This window comes from Ixodes scapularis, unplaced genomic scaffold, assembly GCF_016920785.2.
Source record: "Ixodes scapularis isolate PalLabHiFi unplaced genomic scaffold, ASM1692078v2 ptg000154l_1__unscaffolded, whole genome shotgun sequence".
Classification (NCBI taxonomy): Eukaryota; Metazoa; Arthropoda; class Arachnida; order Ixodida; family Ixodidae; genus Ixodes; species Ixodes scapularis.
Genome location: NW_024609924.1, coordinates 57,983 through 85,381, shown reverse-complemented (window position 1 = coordinate 85,381; position 27,399 = coordinate 57,983). Strand labels below are relative to the sequence as shown.

The window sequence follows — 27,399 nt, the reverse complement described above, 5'->3', positions numbered from 1 at the left end:
GTCTCCCCCAGCCGAAATCACTTGACAAGAAGTAGTGGTCGACTTCTGAAACCACTCCTGTAATTTCTGCACTCTGATGTTTAGTTTCACCGTCCGTTTTAGAGGAAGCTCTTTCGGCGACAACTTCGCTTTCCCGGCGATGAAGGAGATAAGTTCCATGTTGTTAGCTTCCCAGGCCATTGGAACTGTTTCCTCACCGTCCAGCTGCTAGCCCTCCAGTATTAGCTGTCATTCTTCGCCAACCGTCAGAATTAAGTAAATCCACATCTTTCAAGTAATCCTGTCGACTGCGCCAAGTGTAACGATTCGTAAACGCGTCAAGATTAAAACTGGTGTTTTTATTCTATCCACCTCTTCATCCACCTCTTCTTGATATATCCTGGCCTATCGTCGTCTTCTTTCTTGTCTGCCTCTTGGAACATTATACTAGTGAAGTTCATCATTTGATATTTTAACCCAAAATTTCCACCACTCAACCATATCTGTAGTAACTCGCAGCGAAATACTTTAGAAACCGATTTTGGCAGGCAGTATAATGTCGGTTCGGAGAATTTATGTATAAGCTCTAAAGCTTCGATTAATATTGAGTCATCTATAATTGCTGAGCGTTGTTCTTATATACATTAGTTTTAGTCCTGTCTATATCTGGGGACCGGAACAGGAACGCAATGTAGCAACACAATACTTACTCTCAATGGAATTTCCGCCAGACGATCACTTCCACTCGTTTTCATGACGTCCTTGACAGAACGGCGTTAGGAATTAGCTGTTTTCAATATGGCAGCGCACCCTCTTGGCGATATCGGTGTCGTTGAGGGACGCCGGTGTTCTCAGAGGGATTTTTCTTTTCTTTCTTACCCGGGTTCACGTTACGAAGTTGTACCGAGACCACTATTTTTTTGTTTGTTTTTAGCATAATATTTTTGTACGACGTGGGCATCTAATTGTGTTGTATCCATTTAAATATTCAGTAAACAACCTGATATAAAGATTAGGCCTAGCGACCGTCGTAACTCCGATCGACTCGCTCTCTGGGCGCCGATGGCTTTTCTTCGTTCATTTTCTGCTCGCCCATGAGCAGTGACTGAAGTTACATCGCACAACTTTAGAAACTTTAGCCGTAAAAGCGTTTCTTCGTGCTTTTTTTTTTTTTTTTTTTAGGGTGCCGTAAAACTTTGGCTTGCTATCAACGCACTGTGCGGCGTGAGATGCTTGAGTAACGCTACCACCTTGCTGCCTCACTAAAATCTTACTACACTCTGCTGGCTTTAATCAATGACAGATGCTGACTAAAACGGCGTCTTTAAAGCAGTATTTATATATCTGTAAAAAGTGGCGCGGTCGCCATTCTTGCCGCTGTTTGTTGCTTGGCATGTCAGATAAGCAGCGATATGCTCACCTACCACAGAGACGGATGAAGACGTCGTGGGGCAAAGCAGTCTTGTACCCATTAATGAAAATAAGCACAATTTACACGTTTGTTCTTCAAAAAGTAACGCTCTGCTGAGTTTTGTTACCTCCTATAAATGTATCAAAATGCGTTTATATGTTGCGTTCAAATACTAATGAACGACTATATTGCGTTATTTTAGATTTCTATATTATTCGGGAACGATAAGCCGTGGATACCAACTTCGAGAAATATGAAACTTTTGTAGCGTGATCTTATAATATTGAATATATTTTTATCAAGATTGTCGTATCGATATTTTTGTTTTAATTTTGATTGGACGAACGATGTTGCCGCGAAGAAAATATTATTTCCCCTTTTCGGCGCTGTTCCCACAACCACAGGAAATTTGTTTTAAAGCTAAAACAAAACTAAATATTAATTGCAAGTAACGAGTAACGTGTAACGTGATTGGATAGTCGATACAATACTATAGTATTAAAATAACTTTAGTCTTTAGACTATTAGAAGAGTGATGCATAGATTTATGGAGGAAATACAGAGGGCTTAACCTGAACGTAGGTTCTAGTTTGCTGCTCTTTACTGGGAGGGGGAGGGGGGGGGGGAGGGCGACAGAGATGAAAAGGAAGAATGAGGTAAAATTGTCCATGACCGGGGTTCAGTGTTTACTGGTCCACACATATCTCCAGGTATTTACCGAGTGGACGACAAATTCGTGCTAGAAAGGAATGTTACTAAAGCCTTCGTGGTCCTTATGAACTGGTCCACTGTGTCCCAGGCTCAGAAAACTTTGAACATGCAGAAAAGCCTCGAGTCGATCCTCATTAAATTTCGTCGTAGCACTTGACGTTCCTCGTTGAACTGACGGCCTTCACATAAGATGTGTTCAATCGAACTTTAGACATAACATTTGGTGCAATGTGCGGCGTCTGTCCTTCCAATCCAGCCAAGGAACTGCGGATGAATGTTACGCTCTGGTACAGTCGGTGCAGAACAGTCCCCAATTTTCTAGGAAGTCCAGATGGAACGGGGAATTTAAGTTGAAGGTCCAGAGATTATAGCCTGGGGTGGTGGTAGTTCGCATACGTTCAGTATTCCAGTGATATTGCTTTTGCTAGGCTGTAAACCTGAGCGCTCGTGTCACGTCTGGAGTATGGTATACATTTTTTTTGTTGCCTCTGTTAGCTGATTTTGCGGTACTATCTCCTGCCTCTTTTCCGGCGGCAGCACAGTGACCTGGTATCCGCTGAAGATATATTTGATGACCCTTTTGGTGTGCTTCGTGGCAGAAACAACAGATCTGGTAAACCATCAGTTCATACGCGTTGTATTTCATATGTGACTGTAATATTTATATGCCGGCCTTGAGTCACTGAATATCGTCCAGCGTCGTGGTGCTTGGGAGATGATATATCGTATTTCCTCTCGATTGGCTGTCGATTCGGACGCAGTTGATATTGTTTTGTGCCCGACCTTGAGGCTGATGGAATGGCTGTGGGTAGGTACTGCAATTCCAACTTGGCTCATTGCACGGTCCAAAAAAAATATCCCGAGACGCGAAAGAAGGTTCAATTGCTCCGCTTCTGTTCCAACCCATGCGTTTGCTTTCCCTCACAAATATTGTAGAATGTCTCGAATGGACGCCAGCTTTTCTATTGTAATATTTGTTTTTCTATTTGTGCTGTTCCCGTGCGTTCGCAATTGTCGCTTTGAATTAATCTCTGTAGAGGGGTGTTCCCTCAGCTGGAAGCGATGCTTCATGGGAAAAATTTCGCTTTTCAACGAACATGAATGCAGACAAAGCCTAGGCTTGCTGCAGGAATTATGTGCACGGAGCTAGGCCGTGGTGGGCTCGAAAACTACTGCCACTCATCCCAGCGCGCCGCTACAGAGTGCAGTTTCTCCACGAACCGGTAGTTTATTTTAGAAGCAAAATAAATAAATTTTTTGTCGATTTTACGTACCATCCCCCGCGTTAATGGTAAATTCCAATTTCTTCATATGCGTACTTTCTGTCATATTTCTAGACTGTTCAGTCCTCCCCCAGGGCCGCAATCGCTCTCGCGGAGAGGACAATATGATATCGCAGACGACAGTCACATTTGCCGTACGATATAAGCTACGGTTCAGACCAGCGTCGCAGCATGACTATCCGCAGGTCATTCGATTGCATCGTAAAACTTTTTAATGTAAAGCATAATGTCAACCTGCGACACCCCGCCCCATCCGACGACGGCCCAACCTGCGGCATCAACGCCCAATAGTCTACGTGATCGAACCTTGCATGCTGTTAAATCAACGATACGCTAACGCATGGTACACGCTCGCATCGGCGACAATTAGACTGCGCTCACAAGTCACGACACTGCCAGCACGATGCTGCTGCTATGTTGCTGACACGCAGAAATGCAAAGCCTGGTTGATGGTCGGTTGGCACTCGGCATCAGGAAACAGAGCCGAATGCAGCACGGAAGATGCGCAGGCACCCGGCAGCAAAACCTTCCTGTTTTGAAAGCAGTTTCCGCGTTTTTCATAACGCATAACGCGCATAACGCCGTCAACGTCGCCACGTCGTTCCGGATGGTTCCGCAATCCGGAAACGGGCAGCTCGCTCCAGTTTACGTAGCGCTGCTCACTGCTCCGGAATTTCGCAGTTTAATTCTAACGATTTCGTTTGCTCGCTAGGCAAGATTAGCGTTAAAAACGTCAATGCAACCAAAATGTTCTGCATGTTTCAGCTGGGAAACGGAATGACCGGCGCGCTTTGCTGCCGATGAAGCTCAATTAACTAAGCGAAATTCATTAAACAACGTGCGCTACGTGCTGGAAAAGCGAAAATAAAAGAAGATGGTTCGGGAGTGCGACACCTTTCTCCCGTCTGCGTTGAGAAGGAGAAAACCGTCTCGTTCCTCCCTTCTTGTCCTCTCAGTCTGGGGGCGCGTGTCCGTAGAAGAAACGTAAACGCGCCGTTGCTACCCTTTTCCTTCTCCTCTTCTTAGAGTGCAGGTTCGATTCCAGCGGGCGGCGGGCAATTTTTTTCAAGCACTTAGCAACATCTGCGACGGACGCCCTTCACTACCAATTTCATCTGCAACTACTACCAAAACATGAACAGCGGACGTCATTTCCAGTGCTTGGAAGAGGCCACAACAGCTACCGTTCTAAAATGCGATGAATTTCACCCAGCTGCATTTGCTCTGAGCAAGGCGTCAGAACAGCACTTTTTGCGCCATGCGTAAAGCCAACGAGCAACAGGAGACGAAGTTCCTCGGTTGTTCGTCGCATATTCGCTAAGTGGAGTCCAAACGGAAGGCGAATATTTTAAAAGTTAATAATTAAATTTTAAAATGTTACTTTTTTTATTCACATATTACAGTTTGTAGTATGAAGTTGGCCACAGTTGATAAAGTTATTCCTAAGAAATATTGTTTTAACTTCAAGCTTTCTTTTGAACGCGCCGCATTTATTGCACTGGAGCATGCAGTCGTCACTCGTTTGGAGGGCTCCGGTTTGGACGGTGCTGGTATTCGTGGGGTCGTGGCGCGGTTCCCACCTTGCTCTTTCATTACGTTCGTTCGCTCGTTACGTCCACATTATCTCTTATGTAAGAGGGAAATAGTCTTTTCCCGCTCTTCGAAGGACGCGCCGTTGTTGACGCGAAAACGGACAAAGGATGTGAGAATGGCAAACCGAAGCACACCGACGACGCCGTCTGCACGAAACCGCTAACAACAAGGAGGAAAGATTGGCTCTTCGAAGGAAAGAGTATGCGGACCGTAGGCAGCAATCGATGGAAGATGTGATAGCTGCATACGACACCATCGAACTCTGGAAGAACAGATTGGCTATCTGAAGACATGCACGGGCTCGCTGACATGATATGTGCTTGCACAATGGAGAAGAGGGTTTGCGACACAACTCGTCAAAGAAAAGATTAAAAAAAAAAAAAGCTTGCGAGGTTGCAATTTTTATTCTTTTCTGAGTGGGAATCCCGGCGCTACATGCTAGTGTATATTTTCGAGAATCAGCGTGACAACTGCAGCAGGTTTGGCATAAATTTTGTTTAAACTTTTTTTTTTTTTTGCGCACTTCAGGATTTTTTAAAACATGGTGTCTTATTTTGCCCCACTAGTTGCCTTGTTTCGCCACGAGGATCTGGACAGACTTAAACATCTTTATGACTTTTAGTTATCAGTGAATGTACTGTAGTTCTACTAAATCGAGTACAGCCATTTTTATTGTGCTCAATGCCATGACACAAAAACAATTTGTCTACGACTTTTTTTCACTTTGCTATAAAGGAACAACCTCGTCGGTTAGCAAGTTATTTGTCTATTGTGCGTGTTTCAGAATTAATTTTATCACGCTCTGCAGTGAAGTTTTCGCACTTACTCAAATCCAGCCTTGCCTGACTTAGTTCTGACATGAATGAACTCGTAAAAAATGAATGCAACAGAAAATGGTTTTCTTTAAAGCCTGGCGGTTGTTTCTCAAGTCTGCAAAAAGCTAGGCTTTCACGATAGACGAATTCTATTTTTAATAACTATAGTACGCGCAGTCTGCATACTGCCTCTTCTTCGCTTAATAGCTCAGCTAATGCGCTTAAAAAAAACAGATGTGACCGTTATGATTACGTCGTACACACGACCTACTTAAACGGCAGTTCAATCTTGAAAATTGAATGTTCACTTAGTTTCCACTTCACCGTTTTAAAGCCGGGGTTGCACTGCTTATGCACCGTACAAAAGACAGTCTGCATACAAATTCGAACACAAGTAACCGCGGGATCTGTGCTTCGTATATCGTATGACAAGTTCAAAAAGAAGGCACGCGGCATTCGAACACCGAATATTGCGGTGACTCATGTCTGCAGACTGTCTTTTGTATGATGCATGATCAGCGTGACCCCGGCCTTAAGCTAAGATAACAAACTAAAGCAAAACTGCGGTTCTGAACAACATAGCTCGTAAATTGGCTTTTAATTGCTAACTTCTTCTCATATGGTTTCCCCAGTTAAACGGCCGAGATAATAAAAGAATTGTAATAATAGAATGAACTTGCTCTTTCTGATTGTTGTACGTTGTAAGCATATGCAGCTTCCCGTGCTCGGGTGGGTTTTCATTCGGCCGGTACGTGAACATGCAAATTCGGGACGGGTCTTCTTCCAATGAGGAGTACACCAATTGAAGTGTACTGTACGAGAGGCCCTGAAAATAGAAAACATATTCATTACTCCACGAATCAAAATCTATAAGAGAACACTCGGGATAAGCTCTAATAATGCTAGGAACTCATTTGCCAAGATATTTCGAGCATGTGACACGCATATACGATTTGTATTATAGATGGTTCCCATTCAGAAACCTAATTTACCCTCGGGAAATCTTGGTATCTTTGAAGCAGATGATGTCTTTCATCAAGTGGCGTCTGAAACATAGTAAAAGGTGCGAAATTAAAATTAATAAGCATTCTCATAGATACTGCCAAAACGTTGCACGAAGCCGGTATGGGCCTCTGCTGTTCCTCTGCAGCACTATGCAGCTCTTAAAAAGCATTGCAAATGGACGAAGACAACCAAATGCTGCTTCGAAGGGCTCGCCTCTCAGTATCGAGCACAAGCGTTTAGTGACGACATTGGTCTAAGCGTCGTATGATGACGATATATAGTTCTATAGGTAGGATTGGCTGAATAGGTGCACGTTACACCTTAATATTGTTTCTAGCGCGTGTTTCTTTGTTTGAAGCACCCGTAAGTCAATGAGGCGGTCACATCTTCATAACTCGATGTGAATTTTAACAATATGGAGGATTTAAAATTGGTGTGTGTATGTTTATACTACAGCGTTCTGTTTATACAGGAAATTAGTCCGTTTCGCTTTAGTGGGCGACTCGTCTCTCAGCTGTAGATGAGCAATTTAGCCAGTGCAGTACAATCGCTAGCCTAGGGTCTTTAACGTGTACCACGCAGTAGTGATACACGACCTCACGCAGGTACGATACTCATCCAGATCGAAATGGGCTGAGGGGGGATTGAACCCAGGGTAGTGGCGTAGCCTCCTCTATACTCACTAAGCCTGGAAGTCCGATGGCGGAGCCATAGAGTGCCCTGTCGCAGATTTGGAGAGTGAGGATCGGGTAGCACAGAGCATTTCTGGAGTTTCTGTTATTGAGCGCACAGCTTTTGCAGCAGCGAGGACCCGAAACATGATTTTCAATCCCGCCGAGAAAAGAGGCGGTAGCCCGAGGAACGCGAGATGCAGGAGCGGACATTCCATCGCTTGGGATAAGTGTGTTTCGGCGTCTCGCCGCAGCGGGGCGCCCCTTACATGCCTTTTGTAGGGTGCCTACATGTCTGTCTGTCTCAGGGTGAAGAGATCTATTGTTGCCCTGAATGTGCCAGCGCGTGACGCTCTGGCGCACTCGGTGCGTGACTTCGGCGGTAAAATGGCGTCTATGCATTAGACAAAGCTACGCGCTCGAGCTGAGTGACACCGGACTGCGCCCAATAAAAAAAAAGTGAAAGCCGTTTACAACTCCCTGTAACGCCGAATTGGAGCGCAGCTCTTGAGGAGGAGGAAGGAAGGGTACTGAGGGCCACGTGTTCTGGGGGGGGGGTCACGTGACCCCACCTTGAGGGCACGTGACCTTGGTGGGGTCACGTGCCCCCTCCGAGGTCACGTGACCTCGGGAGGGGGTCACGTGACTCTCTAGGTCACGTGACCAAAATTTCCCCGCTAGATTTAGCGGGGAAATTTTTCCGATAGATTTAGCGGGGAAATTTTTCCGATAGATTTAGCGGGGAATATTTTCCGCTAGATTTAGCGGGGAAATTTTTCCGCTAGATTTAGCGGGGAATTTTTCCTGCTAGATTTTTCCGCTAGATTTAGCGGAGAAATTTTTCCGCTAGATTTAGCGGGGAAAATTTTCCGCTACATTTAGCGGGGAATATTTTCCGCTAGATTTAGCGGGGAAATTTTTCCGCTAGATTTAGCGGGGAATTTTTTCCGCTAAATCTAGCGGGGAAAATTTTTACGCTAGATTTAGCGGAGAAATTTTTCCGCTAAATCTAGCGGGGAAATTTTTTCGCTAGATTTAGCGGGGAAATTTACCCATAATGCACCGCGCGGTTATGCCGACGGCGACAGCGACGCCGCTCCAGCCGGAAACGGGGCCCTAAGAGCTGCGCTCTAAAATACATTAAAAAACGATTGGGCGGAAAAATGGCTGAGATGTCACCACTCAAGCAAAAGTGCGCGTGTGTATGAAGGCACTCTAGCCTCTTGTCTGCCGCTCTACGTTTTTACTTTCCGCGGCCGCGTCTCGTGGCGATCTGCCAGGCTTTGTCAATATAGAGGAGACCATGGCCCTGGGCTCTGCAGCGCGAGGTTTCGCTCCACGTGCTCTGAGCTGGGGTGCGCTAGCCCAGTCGGCCAACGATCCCCCTAACAGAGGCCTATTGCTATATTACCCGAGCATTAAGGGGGGTGCAGGGATTGGTGTTCCACGCGCCGCACGTGTTGGCCTCAGCAGTAGTAACATTTCGAAAGCAAATACCGAAAACAAATGGGATCTTGCACGCGCGTTCAACGCTTTACTTTGGTTATTTACTTCGGATCTTTTATACGGGGAAGGCGTGCCCGTGTGGCGCGTGGAACACCAATCCCTGCATGCTCCTTGATGCTTGGGTAATATTGCAACTGGCCTATTAGGAATATCGCACATGTTGGCTATGTTCCAAATCTTACCCGAGTAATCTGCCTCCTACGTCAGCGGGTAATACCACGTGACATCGCGAGTAAACGATCCGCGACTCGATTTTGGAACGGCCAGGATAATCATCTGGATACTACGCGGATTGGCTTTGTCTTGGGCGACGGCAAAAAGAAAACACAACAGCGATGGCAGAAAATAGCAGACGATCCTTTTGATTATGGAGAAAGCACCCGAAGAACGGTAATGTTAAGACGCGGTGTTTTTTGAGGTGGATCCACCAGCTCCTTTTACTCACCTTCGTTTTGAGCTGTATATTGAGATCAAAAATACTTAATCCTTACAGCTAGACATAAAAAAATATGTTTTTATTAATCAGCGCGATTGCTGCAATTCTAGTCACGGTGCCCTAAACGCATATATTCCACGTATTGTAATTTGCACCGATTATGTTTTGCAGAAATATATTCCACACGGTGTAGCGGTACAGCGCGAGGGTGCTTTCTCCAGAATGATATGAAACTCACGTTCGCTTTGACGCGAATGTGATTACAGTGAAATTTTCGAAGCCTTCACTGCTTTACAAACGTTATCCTCTCATTACACACACTCTGGAGGAAACAAAAATACTACATTATCATATACCGAGTTCAAACATTTTCGGCCTTGAACGTGAGAATACGGCAGTCCCCTAACGCCGGGGACGAGGATGCGGAGAAGCTCCTGTTTACGCTCGCACTCAGATAATAACAAGTACACGTTCCCGGGGAAGGTGGACGGCCTGGGTCGCTAAACTCGTCAAGCACAACTTTGTGTCCGAAAGTTGCGGAACGCGCTAATTGGACTCTCGCGACGCTGACGTCGCGCCGAGCGAGGTGTCAATCATTCGAAGCAAAGTTCATCGAGGCGCGCGTGCGGCGCGTGAGGGGCGCGAGGAGCCCGCTGATTGAACGGCTTCGCCGATGACGTAGCGCCCGTTTGTCCCTACATCCCTACGCCAAGCTAAAATTAATGCTTTGCAAATTGTCCCTAGGCGACCTGCTGACGCTCAAAATCCCTCCGAAGTTTGTGTTAAAAAGAAACCTCGTTTGTCGAAGTTGTCGCTGACGTCAAAGTGACGTTTCCGAACTTTGCGAGAGCCGTGGTTTGAGCTCGAGATCTTCGCTTCGGATCGAGGCGAAGTTAAACTTTGTCAACATGGCGGTGCCGTGCGCTGCGGCCGAGCTTATCTTCCGCCATCGTCGGCGTCGCTACTGAGACCACTGGGGACGCCTTTCAACTCCCCGACGACGACTTTCGGCGACAGTACCGGCTATCGAAAGTCGTTGTGCGTTTACTCTGCGACGAGCTTCGTTCGCCGTTTCGGACCGTGGAACAACAAGTTCTCTGCGCGCTCCGGTTCTTCGGAACCGGTAGCTTTCAAGGCATGGTGGCGACTGACGAGCACCTGTCAGTTTCCCACATGACTGTGAACCGGGCTGTCAGAGTTTTTTCGGCTGCCATCGCTTTTTTTTAATTTTATTTTTTCTGTAATATCCGAAGAGGTACTAATAAGCTGGCATACAATTCAGAATGTTGGAAAACAAACAAGAACCGGGGTTATTCTTGGGTAGGGTCGAGTCTCCCGGCAGCCGGCAGAATTATTTCCCCGAAATTCTACTGGCAGTCGTCACTCATTGGCGGTCAAATCAGTTCATCGAACGACGTGTCATCGACAGATCGTTTCATCGGCACGCGATGTAATCACATGAAAGAGATTGTCTTCCGTTAGAGGTATATACACATTAAGCATTTTCCCACCTTTAAACATGTAAGTGGGGTGTCCCCTAACTAACACCCTAATAAGTGTAGCGATGGACCTTATAAAAAAAAATGCAAACTTCACACCTTTAAAAATGGGTGATTTTTTCAACACGTTTCTTAAAACGTATGATAATGCCTACACCTTTTTATAAAGATGTAAAACTACAATAGCCCTTCTCGTCAGGCACGTAGCCAAGGGGAGGGGGGGGGGGGGGGGCATAAGGCCTGGCCTTCCCGCCCCCCCCCCCCCCCAAATTTTCCATTTTGCTGGGGCCTCCTCTCCTCCCTCCTCCTCATAAAGCACTTTGTCATCGGCGGCCCGCCCCCCCCCCCCCCCCCCCCTTAAACGAAAGTCTGGCTACGTGCCTGCTTCTCCTCAAGGTGTAATTACCACAGTACATTTCTTTTTTGGGGTGTACACAGTGGCCCGGGACCCATAAATATGACTGAACAAATAAATTACACAAACGAGTCGCCGAAACAGCACGTTGCTTCTTGGCGAGTGTCGAGGCAATAGGGAATTTTCGTAGACCGGTCTGCCCCCTCCGCTAAGCGTTCCGCAACGAAGAGGTTGCTACCGCGCCTGCGCGCCGATAGCCTTGGCTGTGGAGTTCCCGCTATCGTAGCGGGTTGCGGAGGGCCCTTGCGGGACGGCGAAAACGATCTACGAAAACTCCCTAATATCGCCCGAAAACCGGCTTCAATATTGGCCGGATGTACGGTTTTGCGCCTCGTCCCTACATCCGGCAGGTATGGGAGTACCGATGCAAATAAACGATTTATGTCTAATAGCACTGGCACCACTGATTTCTTAGGACGCTAGATCGTGGATAGAGGCCTGTATTGCTGGGGTCGAGCGGCACCACCGGCAGTCACCGCTTGACACAACTCAATTTTATTACGTTAGTAAATTTTTCTCTACCATGAAACTTCTATCATGTTTCCGCAAATAACAGTTAATATTGTGGGCAAGAATATTAAACGCGTTAGAATACCAATCTTGTTTAACTAAATGTTGTGTGGTTGAGGGTCCAGGGCTACTTTGTTGGGCGTTAACTGTTATGTGTTTAATGAGACAAGGACTACCGAGAGTTATTGTGGAGTCATCCGTGATTTCGGAGTCATCAAAGCTCAGCAAACGATAAGTTAGAATGCCTTTACTAAGGATTTTCGCATCGTTTTGACCGCTTGTACATAGTGCTTCATGGTGAAAGCTTTTTCTTTGAACTCCTGTGAGGGCTTCCGTGACAAACTGAAACTCGGAGCGTGCCGTTCAGTCGCTCAACGTGCCATTTATTTAGCAACCGAAGCAAGCGACGTCGGTAAAGTCAATCGTGCTCCGGCCAATTTTTTTTTAATCGATGTTCAAACGCTTGACGAATGTCTATTTGATCTCCAAGAACCCGACATAATCATCGCAGCACATCATAAAATGCTCGCCCTCGAGCACCGCGTACAAGCTTCCAATTTTTGCATGTTTCTTCCTTAGACTTGCGTGAATTGCCTCATGATGTAAAATGCCAAAGCAACAAGGACGAAAATGAAGGGAGAACTAGACAGGACGCGGCATATTGCCTGTCGTCAAGCAATGGCCGCCGGTGAGGCCAGTGACGGGCTCCCAATTCGCGATACAGACTTGCACTGTGAGAGTTCTAATGCATTATACCCACCGGGTGCTGCACGGAGAACAGGCCCCGAATGAACTTGCCAAATGCACCCAGTGCAGACTGATGCTGTCGCCATAGATGTTGTAGAAAAGTACCGACCTCAAACCGAAACTAGCGCCTTTTTGTTCGACGTGATGGGTGGGAATGCGAGAGTGAAGTCGCTGCCATCGTTTAAACGTTGGTTGCTGCAACGTGGAACTTACATTTGTATTTGCGATGACTTCCACTTAAGCAACTCGGCAGTCAGAGATATCTACAGACGGCGTAAGTTTCCGAAACCAGTTGACTACAAAACAGCATACGCTTGAGGAAATTGATGGCACTGTACGCGCAAGAGCTTGCTTCGTTTTAAGCATAATATTATGAGTAAATAACTGAAAGGATACGGCTTAAATCTAGTTCTTTGGAACAGCTAGCAATATGTTTCGTAAGACTTTTTATTTCCCTAGCATTGAGAACGAGAGCTTTCTCAAAACAAAATATGACGGGGCGAGATAGCTGCCATTCATATATGACTTTGCTTAAGTCTCGGGCAACGTCTCCATGTTTAGCCTTCCCGGACGCTGAGTAAATGCGTCGCAGGTTTATGCTGTGGGAGCTTTGTTGAAAAATGTTGCACTTTTCACCCATACACAAATGATGCTAGATCTCGCGGCCCCTGTGGTTGTTCTGGGGCTTTCATTGCACACTGGTAGGTTTCAGCGTCTGTACGGCTACAAAACGACTAAAATTTCGCGAATAAAAGACGGGCCGTCGATTCCTCCCTTCGTGAAATATCAGACGCTTACAATTCCAGCTCGCGTTTGAGTTTGTGGCCCGCGGGACGCGATTTCGAGCAGAAAACCAACTTTTTCTTTCAGTTCCGCTGTGCGAATGCCTCATCGTAGCAGACGAACTCTCGTCGTCTGCTCTCGCTCCTCGCCTGGGCGAGGCATGACGGGATTGTCGGCGCTAGAGAGCCCAAAGACGACGTACAGCGAGCGGCGTGAACGCTCGCCTCCCCGCGCTGTCTCGTGCATCGCCTAGGGATCGCGGGGGATTTTTCGTCAAAAGTTGCGAAGTTGAGCGCGCGCAGGGAGGAGGAAACTTTGCGGCGTTCTTTTGGTCACTCCCCCCGCTACGTCAAAAAGCGAAGAATGTTTTGCTCCACGAGTTTAGCTACCCTGGATGTAATGCAGTCAATTCCTGCGTTGACAACAGCAAATCGCAATAACCACACATGCTGCACCTAATTCTTTGTCATTTCGAACGTCCGCCACCAAAACCAACAGAGCAAGCGAGCTTTGACGGCTGTTGGCGCAGAAAGCAGACGACGAACAGATCACGTGACGTATTTACTCGATTTGATCCGACTTTACCCCCCGATCGAGGAGGGTAGCGCGAGTAATTACTCCGGAGTAAACAACCCGCTTCTGGAACGCGAGTTCTGACGTCATCGAGTAAGCTCGAGTAAGTTTTGGAACGCCGCGGTACGAAACTTTTACTCCAGAGTCGGATCGAGTAAATTTTGGAGCACAGCCGTTGCTGAACGCTCTTTGTCGTTGACGTTCTCTATTTTTTCAGCCCAAGGACGTAATCGACAACAAAAATGTCCTCAAAATTATGAACTTGTTTCCCCCAATTATGTTCAAAATACGTAATATTTCTTCTTTGCTTTCTTTTAATATGTTTCTAGAGTCCCACTCACTAGTTAAAGTGAACGCAATGCAAATTAAAAAATGGCTAGAAATTCTATATTTTAAACGAAAAATTAAAAGTGCGGCCAACACCCACGTTATTAGAGTTTTAGTACTTCGTATAGGACCAATCGCAAGGACGGTGCGTTTCGGTTTGTGTTGCGTGCGCCACGCTGCGAATGCGCGTCGTCGCCAAGTGCCAATTTACGATGCAGTTGGTGCCCCCGCGCACGCGCAGTCTGGAACACGCAACGCCAACGCAAACACCCATGGCTTGCGTTTACTCGTATAAACAATTCTAAAATTCCCTATTTACAACTCCCTATTGCGGGACAAAATAACGGTGGTTTTGTTTATCCGGTACCTTTAAACCGTGTCTTCAACATACAAAACCCAACTTACAAGCTGGAATCAAATCTGGAATGTTCGTTACTATGACGCTGGTTTTTCACCCAATGTAATTTTCATAGCGATCGTCTAGCAAAATATCATTAGTTAGAGAAAGCCACTTACGTCATCAGAGGAGCTTTGTGCGGTGGCTTCATCGACTACCTTTGGAGCACGGTTGGGAACCTCAGGAGCCTCAGGAGCCGTATAAACCTAAAATTATAAAAAATAGAGGAGTATATTTAAGACTGCTTATGTGTAGGAATGTCAAAACATTCCTACATGCAGCGCATTGCTACAAGCAGCGCGCAGCGCGCCCCGCTTTCCATGGCGCGGAGGACAGCGGGCAGCGCGATCGCTCCTCCGATGGTAAGGACACCGTGCAGCGCGCCCCGCTACTCAACACTTGAGGAGCAGGAATTTCCCGCTCTCCCTTACCTCCCCCCCCCCCCCCCCTTCCACCCTCCGGGCCTCTGGCCACGCCTCCAAGAGGGGAAAAAGAGGGGCTGCAGAGCGCGCGCCGACCTGTCTTAATTGTTCCCGTTTTCCGCGCTCATAAACAACGCCGGCTGCGCTCCATGGGCGTCGCATCAGTGGCTCGTTTTTCGTTATCGCCGTCCCGGACAACACTCGACGGAGCTCCATGGGACCAGTTAATGCTTCCGCATTAAAAAGGAATGCATGCAGTCAGAAATGCTGCAAACTATGGGGAGCGCGCTTCACCTTAAAAAACACAAGGAAAGGAACAAAAAAAAAAAAGAAACCTTTCTTTTTTTTTGAGCAGCCTATAGGGAAAAAGAATGCGATAAAATGAACTTACAACGAAAAAAAAAATAGAGCTATATTTACGCCGCAAAACGAATTTGTATTTGGGGCACGCAGTAGACGGTGCGCCGCAGTGTTGCATCGCCGCCGCCGCAAAAGTCACGCGGCGCGCAACGCTGAGCGTGGTGCGCCGCCGGTTTAACGCTTTTCTCCACGACGCCGCCGCCGTTGCCGCCGGAAGCGAGCACTTTAATGCGCCTCCGCCGTCAATTTCTGACCGGAACACAGGTCTGTCACGTCTGTTGGCGCATTTCCAGGAGCTTCCTTTCAACTCTAAAATTTACTTATTAATCTTCGATTTTTGTTGATCTTCAAACGAAGATGAATAATTAACTTTTAGAGACCAGAGGCAGCTTCCGAAAGAGCGCGAGCACCACCTGACAAATAGCGGCCAGTCACGTGATAAATAGCGGCCACGTTTCCGCGGCGCCCGCGGGCGCCAGATACAAATTTGTTTCGCGCCGTAAATATAGCTCTAAAAAAATGAAAACCGCTTACAACTCCCTGTAACGCAGATTTAGAGCGCAGCTCTTGAGGAGGAGGAGGGGAAGGGTACTGAGGAGAAAGTATATCCTTCCTCCCCCCTCCTCACCTCCTCATCCTGCCTGCTACTCCTTCCGAGCGGCGTCGCCGTCGCCGTCGGCGTAACCATGAGGTCACGTTACCCTCGTGACCTCACGGGGGTCACGTGACTTCACGGGAGTCACGTTACTCACGGGGTCACGTGACTTCACGCGGGTCACGTGAAAGCTAGGAATTTTTCCAAAAGGAAGGTGGGGAGGGCGGGGTTTAGGCGGCTCGAATGTCTACGAGTTGGGGTGCGGAAAGGAGGGGGGGGGGGGGGTGTAAATATGTGTAAATATTGCCAGGTCGACTGTATTTGAAGGGGGGGGGGGGGGGGGGTGAAGCCTTATTACTTCCTTCCCTGGCTACGCTATTGCACGTGGTAAAGGGTTCCTTCCTTGACATTCGAAAGCCAGCCCGCGGCCACCGCTTTTGACCTGTATGTGTTCTCAAGTGCTATTTGATCCTCAGGACTAGCAAGAAGCTCGGAATCGATCGTGACACCGCCTATGATGGTAACACGTACTCCGCCTTGTTTTTCGTTCATCTATGTTGAGAAACACTTCAACATAGCGCTTCAGTTTTTGACGGGCCTGAAAATACAGTGGCACGACATTCACGAGTGCCAATGATTGAGAGAACTTCATAATAAGTATTTTGGCTTCCTCTTTTTATCAGATTGCTCTTCGTTCTCTGTCGCTTTCAGTAAGCTTACTAGGAATCAGATGATCGCGACCGTTTTCGCCAGCGTATAGAGAGGATTTATGTTTTCAATTTTTATCTAGAATGTGAAAGACGTTAGGACGCACCGTGACCCGGGATGTTTTATGTTGGGGAGCGAATGACGCTGCACGCGCTGCGGTTCACGCGGCTGACCGAAGTTGTTTCTGTTTTCTTCTTTTACTCTAAACCGCCGATCTATCAAGATCGGCCGCGCCGAAAAATAAGGCAAAACGACGACGACGACGAATAAACGCTCAGTCTTGTGACAACCAGCTAGGCGAACATGACTCCTTCATTTTGTCTTCCGAATTTACTTCATTGGCGATGGCAAGGACCACCGGCGCCACGCCGACCAGCTTCGCCGTCGTGATCCCGGTGACGCAGCTACTGAGCCCCCCGCGCCAGCACCCGCTTCCGAGACCCACCTGAGGCGGCTTCCGCGCCAGACCCCGCTCTCGAGACCGTCCCACCTGAGGCGGTACCAACATCCGTGCCTCCAACTCCGCGACGATCAACGCGAAGTCGTCGCTCGCCATCACGTCTCTTCTACAAGGGGAAAGGAGTGTTGGGGAGCGAATGACGCTGCACGCGCTGCGGTTCACGCGGCTGACCGAAGTTGTTTCTGTTTTCTTCTTTTACTCTAAACCGCCGATCTATCAAGATCGGCCGCGCCGAAAAATAAGGCAAAACGACGACGACGACGAATAAACGCTCAGTCTTGTGACAACCAGCTAGGCGAACATGACTCCTTCATTTTGTCTTCCGAATTTACTTCATTTTATATAGCGGGGTACTGAGGTAAGTTTACTTTAAGCTACGGCCGACTGCTACACACGATGCATTCCTATGCGAAATGCTTCTGGTAGGAGCTGCACCATGGTGCCGTTGTCTTGTTACACGTTTTTAATACACAATGTTGAAGAATTGCGTGAAGCACTTCATAAAAATGTTTAGGAAGCTGCGGAGTAAACGAAAACCCGCAAAGTAAAAACAAAACATTGAATAACGCATATCTTATACTAAACGAGCTTAGCTCAAAAAAATAAAATACCACATAACTTTTACCCTTAAAGAACTCGCAAACAAAAGGCGGATTTTAAGGTGTTAGAAATGGTTGATCTGGTGTATTTGAACCTCTCGCAGTGATTTCTAATGCGCGAAAACATGTTTTTATGTTATAATAGCTTTAATGTCTGCCGTTTTATTACAAAAAAAGAGGGCAACTATAGGTGGTGACTGGTTAGAGTCCAGGGAATCTCCTTCCTCTTATTTCCACTTTAGTACAGCGAACGCTTAAGATGAGGTGACCTTCTCTTCAGTGCTCACTTTGATAAAGTGGAAAGATGTGGGGCCAACTCCCCATGAAGGCTTAACCTGTCACCAAGTATACCTTAACACAGTTAGGACAACTCCAACGGAACAACTACTGATATTTTGGTTTTTACTGCAGATGCTGTAATTGAATTAAATTTAAAAATCAAGCGTCGTGGTAGTTTTTTCATCTAACAAACGCGACTTCAGATTCAGAAAGCGGAATGCGACCTCACCGCAACTGCGGCCATTTAGGGTGTGCTGCGTGAGACGTATATGCGGAGCAGTTCTCAATACATGCGCTTTATTGCACGTCGCGTTTAAGCAGCTGGTAGCTGGCTGTGTGGTAGCGCGCTCGCTTCATAATCTGCGAGCCCGGGATCGAATCCTTAGAAAACCGCGGCAGATCTTTGGGACTTTTTACTTTCAAGCATTAGGCAATATTGACGACGAGCGCCCAACAACTACACTTAAGGAAAGAAAGGAGGAAAAAATAGCAACTGCGCGTTTTCTTCACCTTTACTGACACGCCTCCAAGCGGACACGAGAAGAAGGGAGGGAAGAGACGTTTTTCTCCTTCTCCAGGCAGACGTGAGAAAAGTTCTGCCCTCTCGTCTGATCTTCTTTCGGTTTCGTGTTTCGAGCACGTCGCGCACGTTGTTTAATAAATGTTTTTGAGTTGATTCAGCTTGAGCGGCAGCGAAGGCTGCCTGTAATTCCGTCTCCTAGTCCAAACATGCAGAGCATCACGGTTGCATTGTCGTTTTTACACTAATTTCATCAAACGAGCAAACGAAGCCATTAGAAACACCGAAGTTCCGGAGAAGTACCAGCAACGCTACGTACACTGGGCTAAAATGACCACCTCTCGATTGCGGAACGACGTGTCGACGTTGCCGACGTGATGGAAACCGCGTAAACTACGTCAGAGGCAGGAAGGTTTTTCTGCCTGTCTGCATGTCTTCTGTGCTGCATTTGGTTCTCTTTTCTGATGACGAGTGCCAACCGACAATCTACATGTTTTTTTTGTTTTTTTTTTAAATCTTGCGATTTGGCATTGTAGCAGCAACGTCGCGATGGCAGTGTTGTGCGCATTGTGCGTTGTGAAAGAAGACTTGAGTTGTCACCGATGTGACCGTGTGTTGTGTTCACCTATCAGTTGTGTAGCAGCAAGGTGAGATGACGTAAACAGTCGGGCATTGAGACCACTGGTCGGATTGGGATCGGAGGGGGCGGACTGTCTCAGGTTGACATTCTGCTTTACATTAAATAGCTTAAGAGTGCTTGAGGAATTACGGTGCAATCGATCGATCTGTGGACAGCCATGTTTGAACGCTGGTGTGAACTGTAGCACCTATCGTACATTGGCCAAAACGACTGTCTTCTGCGATGACCTGTTGTTCCTCTCCGAGAGCGATTGTGCTCTGAGGGAAGGACTAAACAGTCTTAAACTATGACAGAAAGTACGTATATATTTACAGTTTGGAATTTTAGCATTGGGGGGATGGTAGGTAAAATTGACAGAAAAGCTATCCTTTAGTTTTCTGTTTAAATATACTACGGTTCCTGGAGAAACTGCCTTCCAAGTGACGTGCTGGAATGAGTGTTAAAAGTTTTCGAGCTCACCACGGCGTAGATCCGTACACTTAACACCTGCCACGAGTCGCGGGTTGGACTGCATTCAAGTTGATCGAAAAGCGACTTCTCTGCCTGTGAAACTTTGCTTTCACCTGAGTGAATACCCCTATACAGAGATTAACTCAGGACGCTAATTACAGCCGAACGCGAAAAGCACAAATAGAAAACCAAATACCACGATAAAAAACTTGGCTACGGTGCGATGCGGGGAAGGAAACGCGTGAGTTGAAACCGCAGTGGAGCGGTTTGTTTAACAGGCTTTCAAATAATTACTGCATGACCGTTTACTTTCTTCTAAGAGATTCATCCCTTTATCCGTCCAAAATTCTATCATAGGTATGACATTACTGAGAAAAAAAGAATCAATATGCTGGTAATAATATTCATTGGTTAGGTGGTCACCGAAAAACTCGTGCCTTCAAATCGACGAGTATAAAATGTGAACACGCAGAGTTCGGAATTAGTATTCGTGTTAGTGGGCTGTTGTATTGATATTTGTATTTGCATTGAGCGTTTGTGCCCAACGGTTTGTCCTCATTGTATACCCATACAGCAGCTACACTCTAAAAAAAGTATGTGCGTCTACTTTCACGCACAACACTCGGAAGGCCAATCACCACAACTTACGGAGGCAGCTCAGCCAGTGACGATGCCGAAACATATCTTTTGTCCAAAAAACGCAGTCTGAGTTGTGACATTAATCAATGCAAGCTTGACGTTTTGCATTGCTTAATGTCACAACTGAGACTGCATTTTTAGGTCTAAACATATGTGTCGGCATAGTCATTCGCTGAGCTGGCTCCGTAAGTTGCGGTGATTGACTCTCCGAGTGTTGTGCGTGAAAGTAGAGGAAACATTCATTTCTAGAGTGTAGTTGTGGTGGGCGTAGCGTATGTACGTGCGTGCGTAATAAAGGTGCCCGAAACAAATTGGAGGCGAGAGCAAATATGAATATTTTTGTCGCACATGAGTTGGGCGGTAACTAGCGCCACCTAGCCTAGCTAGCTACCTGCAGTTACTCTGCTTGATCCTGCCATCTGGTGGCGAGTGTTTTAAACTTTCACGGTTCGCGATGCTTTCCTTTTACCATGAATCAATGAGCCAAGTTGGCTGCTTCGAATCTGCTCTTTTGAGAGCGGTTTTGGTTTTGCGACTGGTTTACTACCCCTACGTGATGTGCATGTGCTGTGCTGACGAAGGAATCATGGCTCGAGGAATAGCAAAGGTAGACATAAAGTGCACAAAGTGCGTGAAGTAACTGGGCAGCGGTTGTTTCCGTTTAACATCACAGTGCTGACGACGAGAAGACTGATCGAGTGACTGCTTTTGAAACGCAAGTTTCTTTAGCTGTGGGGGAAGCTGGCTTCGGAAATAAATACAATTCGCGGGAAGCTCGTGTAACGCTTTTATTTGCTGCCCCTCTCGCCCTGTACAATAGACGTAGCTTCCTCGTTAAACCTTATTGAACTCGATTTGGTGGGTTCGGGGCCGTCATAATGAGATGCAGACGGCAGAGGAACTTTGCACCCCGGCTTTCAAGGACGAACGTTTCTCCTCTTCCAAGGAAACACAGGTTACAAGAGCGTTTTTTACTTTAGGTAGTACTACCCTATTGAAAAAAACAGCTTAAGCTGGTCCCAGCTTCAAGCTGGGTTATTGCCCCAGGATGCCCAGCTTGGCAGGCTGGTCATGCTGGTTGATCTGGTCATATTGGTCATGCTGGTTGATCTGGTCCCAGCTTCAAGCTGGGTTATTGCCCCAGCATGCCCAGTTTGGCATGCTGGTCATGCTGGTTGATCTGGTCCCAGCTTCAAGCTGGGTTATTGCCCCAGCATGCCCAGTTTGGCATGCTGGTCATGTTGGTGAACTTCCCAACCAGTTTAACCTGTTTCAATTAATACACAGGATAAACAAGCAAGCTCTTCAGAAAAGCCGACTCGGCATCCAATTTATTATTTTCGTACTTGCGGCCGCCTCACATGAACTCAGATGCTACACATCCTCGGCGCTGACACAGTACTAACCGACGCACAGACAGTGGTTCTCGGTGCAAAGCCTACAATGTTAATAAAACCAGATTGCTTATCTTTCAACACGAAAAATACTAGACGCACGCCAAAAACAGGCAATAGCAAACGAAAATACTACACGGATGACAGCAGCGAACCTGGGTCCCGCCAGTGATGGGAGCGAAGCGGCAACTTGCGTGGTCGGCTGAGGCGAGAAAATCCGTGTGGCTTGGATGGCATTGGCGATACTCCTCGGCACCGCTGACATTCTTGAGCACACGCACGTTCGAAGACATGAAGCGACGCCTCAGTCGGGACGTCCGACATCTTTCCGCACTGAACGGACTGCCGCTCGCTGTCTCCTCAAAACCCGCTTCGCTTGCACCGTCATTCAACTAGTCTCCAAACAACGCGCACACAGCCGTCCCTTCGAAAATCTTTCCAAGATGGCCAAACGCGTCGCAAATTCTCCGTTCCTGCCACTCTCTTTCTCTCTCTCTCTTTTCGCACACAAAGGTAGCTTGCAGCGCGCCTGACGCGCCCGCTCGTCTACCAAAAACGAGAGGACAAAGAACAGGACGTGGCCTCGTTCCAGCCTAAGCCGACCTTGGCGCGCGCGCTCCCAGCATGACCAGCTTGACCACCACGATCATTAGTCCGACCAGATTCACCAGCTTGTCTCCCAGCATGACCAGCTTGTCTCCCAGCTTGACCACATTGGCTGCATGGAAAACCAGTTTGACCAGTTAAGACCAGACTGGCTCCCAGCTACACCAGATTGAATCTAAAACCAGATTCTAGTGAGACCATGATGGTTCTTACTTAAACCCGACTGACCAGCTTAAATTCTAGATTGCCCAGCTTAAATTCTAGATTGCCCAGCTTAAACCAACTTGATTGCGAGTTAAGCCAGTTTGACTACCACATTGACCAGATTGACCAGCTTAGTTACCAGCTTGGCCAGTTTGATTTTCATGCTGGTTTTTCCAATAGGGTATACACCCTTTTTTCTAAGAGTGTACAACAATTACATCTCTTTAAAAGGGGGGGGGGGGGGGGGACAGCCCCTACGAACTTTCGCTGTAAAAAGTGCTGCTCTACTTCATTATGCCTATGAGGGCCACTATGGTACATGTACGGCCGCGTGGAAGCCTCCTATAAGGTCGCACCGGTATGCGGGTACGTCGGCAATTACACAATTGAAAGTTCTCGCCTAAATGTGAAACCGCGCGAACCCCCGCCGGTACTGCCGTCTGTGATGTCTTTAGGAACTATGGTTGTTTTATTTGTACAGCGTTTATCCCTGTTGGAGCTTTCAAAGTTTTGAAATTAGAGTCACCGTGCACGTGATACGTTCGAGGTGGCCGATTCGCGTGTTCGCAGCTCTAGACGATCAGAACGCCGGCGCTTCTAATTCAGACACTTCGAACGCTTTTCAGAATTAAATTCAGATGATGAGATTGTATTTGCTGCTCGTGGAAAAGTTGGGTAAAACTACCTCAGGTTTGAAGTCTGAGACGGCCAAAATATCATGGAAGAGGACGAGCTGACGCACCAAAATTAAACAAAATGAAAAAAGTGACAATCATTCACTCTCAATATTTAAGTACAAACCTTTCCAGTTGGGAACGCTTGAATACACTGAATGCTTTGCCGTAAGATAATTAGTTTTATAAGTCTCTACAGTAAATTCTTCTGACCAATATCTATAAAAAATTTAAAAAAATAAATGGGTTATTTACTGTACAAAACGACTTCCTTTTTTTACTGCTGCCAGAGCATAGGTAGCCCGCAGGGGTTTACAATTCTTGCATCTTTGCTGACGTCCGGCGAGCTCGGTGCTTCTCCACAAAGTCATGGTTTCCATCTCACGTTTAGCGGGAAAGTTCCTTCACGCTAGATTTAGCGAAAAAATTGGACTGGTGAATGATTATACACCAAATCGGGTTTTTCTCCTAAATTGAGCCATCATCCGCGACTGTCGGACGCACACGATTTCCCGGCTTGGTTGTCCTAGAAATACTATCGCATTGACATAGTCTGTATGTGCAGTTTCCTTCAGAACAAAGATATATCTAAACAAGGGGAACTGCAGAACAATCGCAGACAAGACAAGAGAAAGTTTCATGTCCTGTTCATTGTCCCTGCTCACATCGGATTCCTTGGTCTAGAGCAGATATGGCAGTAATGACCTTACTGTAACGAAATACAGTAATTGAATTTCTTTTCGCTGTAATGAGTAATATAGTTAATTCGTTTTTTCTATGTTGGGAATTTGGTCATGTAATGAATTACTTTCAGTCAGTAATTTTGATCAATTTACTCATTACACTTGAAGTTAATCTTGTTCAAAATGAGACATAGCCTGCTTGCAAGCTCTAAGGGAAAAAGAAAAAAAAATGTTTTGGAAGAAACATTGTTGGTGAAAAAGTAAAGGAGAGAGAGAGGAACATCAAAGAAAATTAAGCGAAGACCCATCTGAGCTAAAAGCCTCATTACGTCGAGCGCAAAAGACGCACAAATGTGGAGTCCAAAGGCGAAGCGGATGTAGAAAAGCTCTCCTGTGGAGATATCGCTGGAAGATCACGGCTGACAAAACTCCAGACATGGCGGATTAATGGGGCCACGTCATCAGAACGGCAACAGGAAGGAATGGCTAGGCTTACATGGATACGACCGTGGCGCATCGAATCGAGAGGTGACCAGTTACGCGCCCCCGATCCTCTTTACCCTTCCTCTTCTGCCCAACCATAGGCGGCAAATCTCGATTGTAAGCTCAGTCAATATCGAGCCAAGCCATGTATGCTCAGCCAATATCGAGGGTATAACACCAGTAAAGTCAACAGATTTCAAAACTGGAGACTACAGTACACGCAGATCTCCAGCATTTTTGCTCTTTAGTCAAGCAAAGTCAAGCCGTCAATCTTCGATCATTGCTACGTGAACAACAAATTACCGGAGCTAATAGGTAATCTCAAATGTCTTGGCCAGGATCAAAAACATTTCGCGCGTGACCTTGGCCTTGGCAAGTAAATACGCTTTTGTAGTCGGAAAAGAGGAAAAGCAGAAAAAACGCGGCACCTGTTTTTTTTTTTTTTTTATTATTCCAGAGGAAGGCGCTTTTTTTTTTTTTTTCTTGCGATGTTTAGTCAGGAATGAGCAAACGCGAACATATCGCCGCCGCTTTGTTTCCTTAGTACACAGTTTAGAAAGCTCCCGCCACCCATTTCCTTCCCTGGTGGCGTTTCTGTTCAGTAAAAATTGAGAACTAATGCAAAAGTAATTGCAATGTTATGTCCTTGCTTTTAGTCTGTGGTAATTGTGAACGTATTAATTACATTTTTAAGTATTTTAAGAAAGTAATTCAATTATGTTTTGAAAGTAATTTCGCCATCTCTGGTCTAGAGCTATTCTCAGCTTCGTCATTGGCTGGAATTGTGCGATTGTTTGCAGTGGTTAGCTTTCTTTGTTTTCTGTAGGAAAGTGCACTTAGAGATTTTCTCCACATGGAAATAGTAATTAAGATATTTAATTTGTTCGGTATTTTAAGCTAGAATTTCTTCACTAACTTTTTAAGATTGATATATTCCTATTACCTCTTCGTATTCAAGGCACTGAAGGTCTTTGGAAACTTGGTAGTTTTCAAATTTACAATTGACCAATTCTTCTTGTGGCACACATTCGTTCGCCCTGGATATGTCACTGCTTGTAGGTAAAACTATGATAAAGCACTCTGAAAATAAAGGCAAGTGCTTATTGTTTTGCCATACTCATTCTTTTATTGCTCAAAAATAGCAATTTCGGGCGGTAGAACTAGTTTCCTAGTGCAATCTGTTTTAAACATGGACAGGTTTCAATATACTATATATGTAATTGCGATTTTTTTACTCTTTCCTGTGCTATATGTAGCAGTTGATAAATAAAATATGAACGAAGTTTCAAGAAATTTTGACATTGATCACTTTTAACACCAAGCAAGATATCACGAATTTTTTTACCTTTTGCAAAGCGCGAAGAGAAAATACGGCTCATAATCAGGGCTAAATAGGCTAACGCTCTGTTATAGTTTACCAATACCCTGCATACAAAGATCACGCCTTCTTCTTTGAGACATCACAAAATCCAGACAGGTAACCTTCACGAAATTAACAGCATTGCATTAATCAATGACGTTGTTTTATATTATTCATTTAGATTTCAAGGCTGAGGAATTCACATTACAAACTTGAAGAGTCCGCGAACCAATTCTAAATTTTAGGCAAAACAGTGCTCTCGGAAAATCCGGTTGATAATATTTCCAGGCGTAAAAACTAATTCTCGTTTCGATGCCCTAACATTACCGAAAAACAATTGCGACACGTAACTTCAATTTCTTTTCTTTTTTCATCTCAGTAACGAGCGCTTGTAACGATGTTTGGAGGCGTTTTTTTTTTTTTTTTATTCAGAATAAACTTACGCGTAATTGTAACTGTGTTTTAGGAGCGCGGGAAGATTGAGTTAACCTCATGAAAGGCGATCTTACAATCGACTTCTGTGTTGCTTTCAGTTTATTGTTCCCCGGAGTTCTTGCACTGGCTTAGATATGTAGCAAAACAATTCAACAACAACTTTGAGGCATGCGTATTGGTGCAAGCAGAAAATACTGAGTTTTACATTGCAATTCACATTATTTATTTATTTATTTATTACATGTACCCGACAGCGCCCGTGAAGGCATTATATTGGGGGAGGGGCAAAAAGAAGAAAAACAAAGGGCGTCACAGAACATTAAGTAAAAGCACTCGCAGCCTGCAGCAAGGCATAGAACAACATGAAACTAGCCCTGCGAAAATGTAACGCAGAGAAACGCGCTCATTGTTGCACCAATATACACGTAACAAGGAATAACACATAACGAAGACAGCATATATTGAGTGCTAAAGGCCAAGCAGAGCTTGAAAAATGTTTGAGTTGTTTTTCTCTAACACTAATTCCTCCGGTAATTCATTCCAGCTCTGAATAGTGCTCGGGAAGAAAGAATGTTTAAAAATGTCAGTCTTGGATGAGAAAGGTCTCATTTTCCTCCAGTGATCACGTCTTTGGGAAATGAAATGTGGTTCAAGTAAGTATGTTCCTTTATCAATTCCAGAGAGTTTGTAATGGATCGCGTGTAGTAGTTTTAATCGAAGGCATTTACGGCGAGTTTGGAGAAGCTCCCACTTGAGCTCCTCTTTTAAGGCGGTCACGCTTTGACGCCAATTATAGGAGTTAAGAACGAACCTGGCAGACCTATTCTGAATACTTTCTTTGTCGTTGATGAGGTACTGTTGGTAAGGGTCCCATAGCTCGGAGGCATATTCAAGAATCGGCCTGATGTTCGTGAGGTAAAGGGTATTTTTTACTTCGCGTGGGCAATATTTAAAGTTACGCCTGATGAAACCTAACATCCGGTTTGCCTTAGCTGTCATATATTCTATGTGGTGATTCCACGAAAGATTATGAGAGAAGTAGACGCCCAGGTATTTTACTTTGAGTGACAAGTTGATTACGATGCTGTTTATATTGTACGTGGTAACGTCAGCGCTTCCGAGAGCTGTGATCAAGAAATGTTAAAGCGAGTAATGTCTATTAATAGGACGCCTAATAATCAAATATAGCTCTCGCTGTGTGATAAAACTGGACAAGAAGCTTTGTAG

General features: G+C 45.9%; 1 protein-coding gene across 1 annotated transcript in view; it reads right to left on the bottom strand.

The window, feature by feature from the left end:
* The window catches only part of LOC120838497, a 94,638-nt gene that overhangs the window by 17,799 nt on the left and 49,440 nt on the right, over window positions 1-27,399 (bottom strand). Inside the window, exons 5-8 of the mRNA XM_040208428.1 lie at window positions 25,321-25,457; window positions 14,781-14,867; window positions 6,785-6,838; window positions 6,473-6,618 (exon numbers count right to left, since the gene is read on the bottom strand). Coding sequence (XP_040064362.1) covers window positions 6,473-6,618; window positions 6,785-6,838; window positions 14,781-14,867; window positions 25,321-25,457 — 424 coding nt within the window. The remainder of the gene's footprint in view (window positions 1-6,472; window positions 6,619-6,784; window positions 6,839-14,780; window positions 14,868-25,320; window positions 25,458-27,399) is intronic.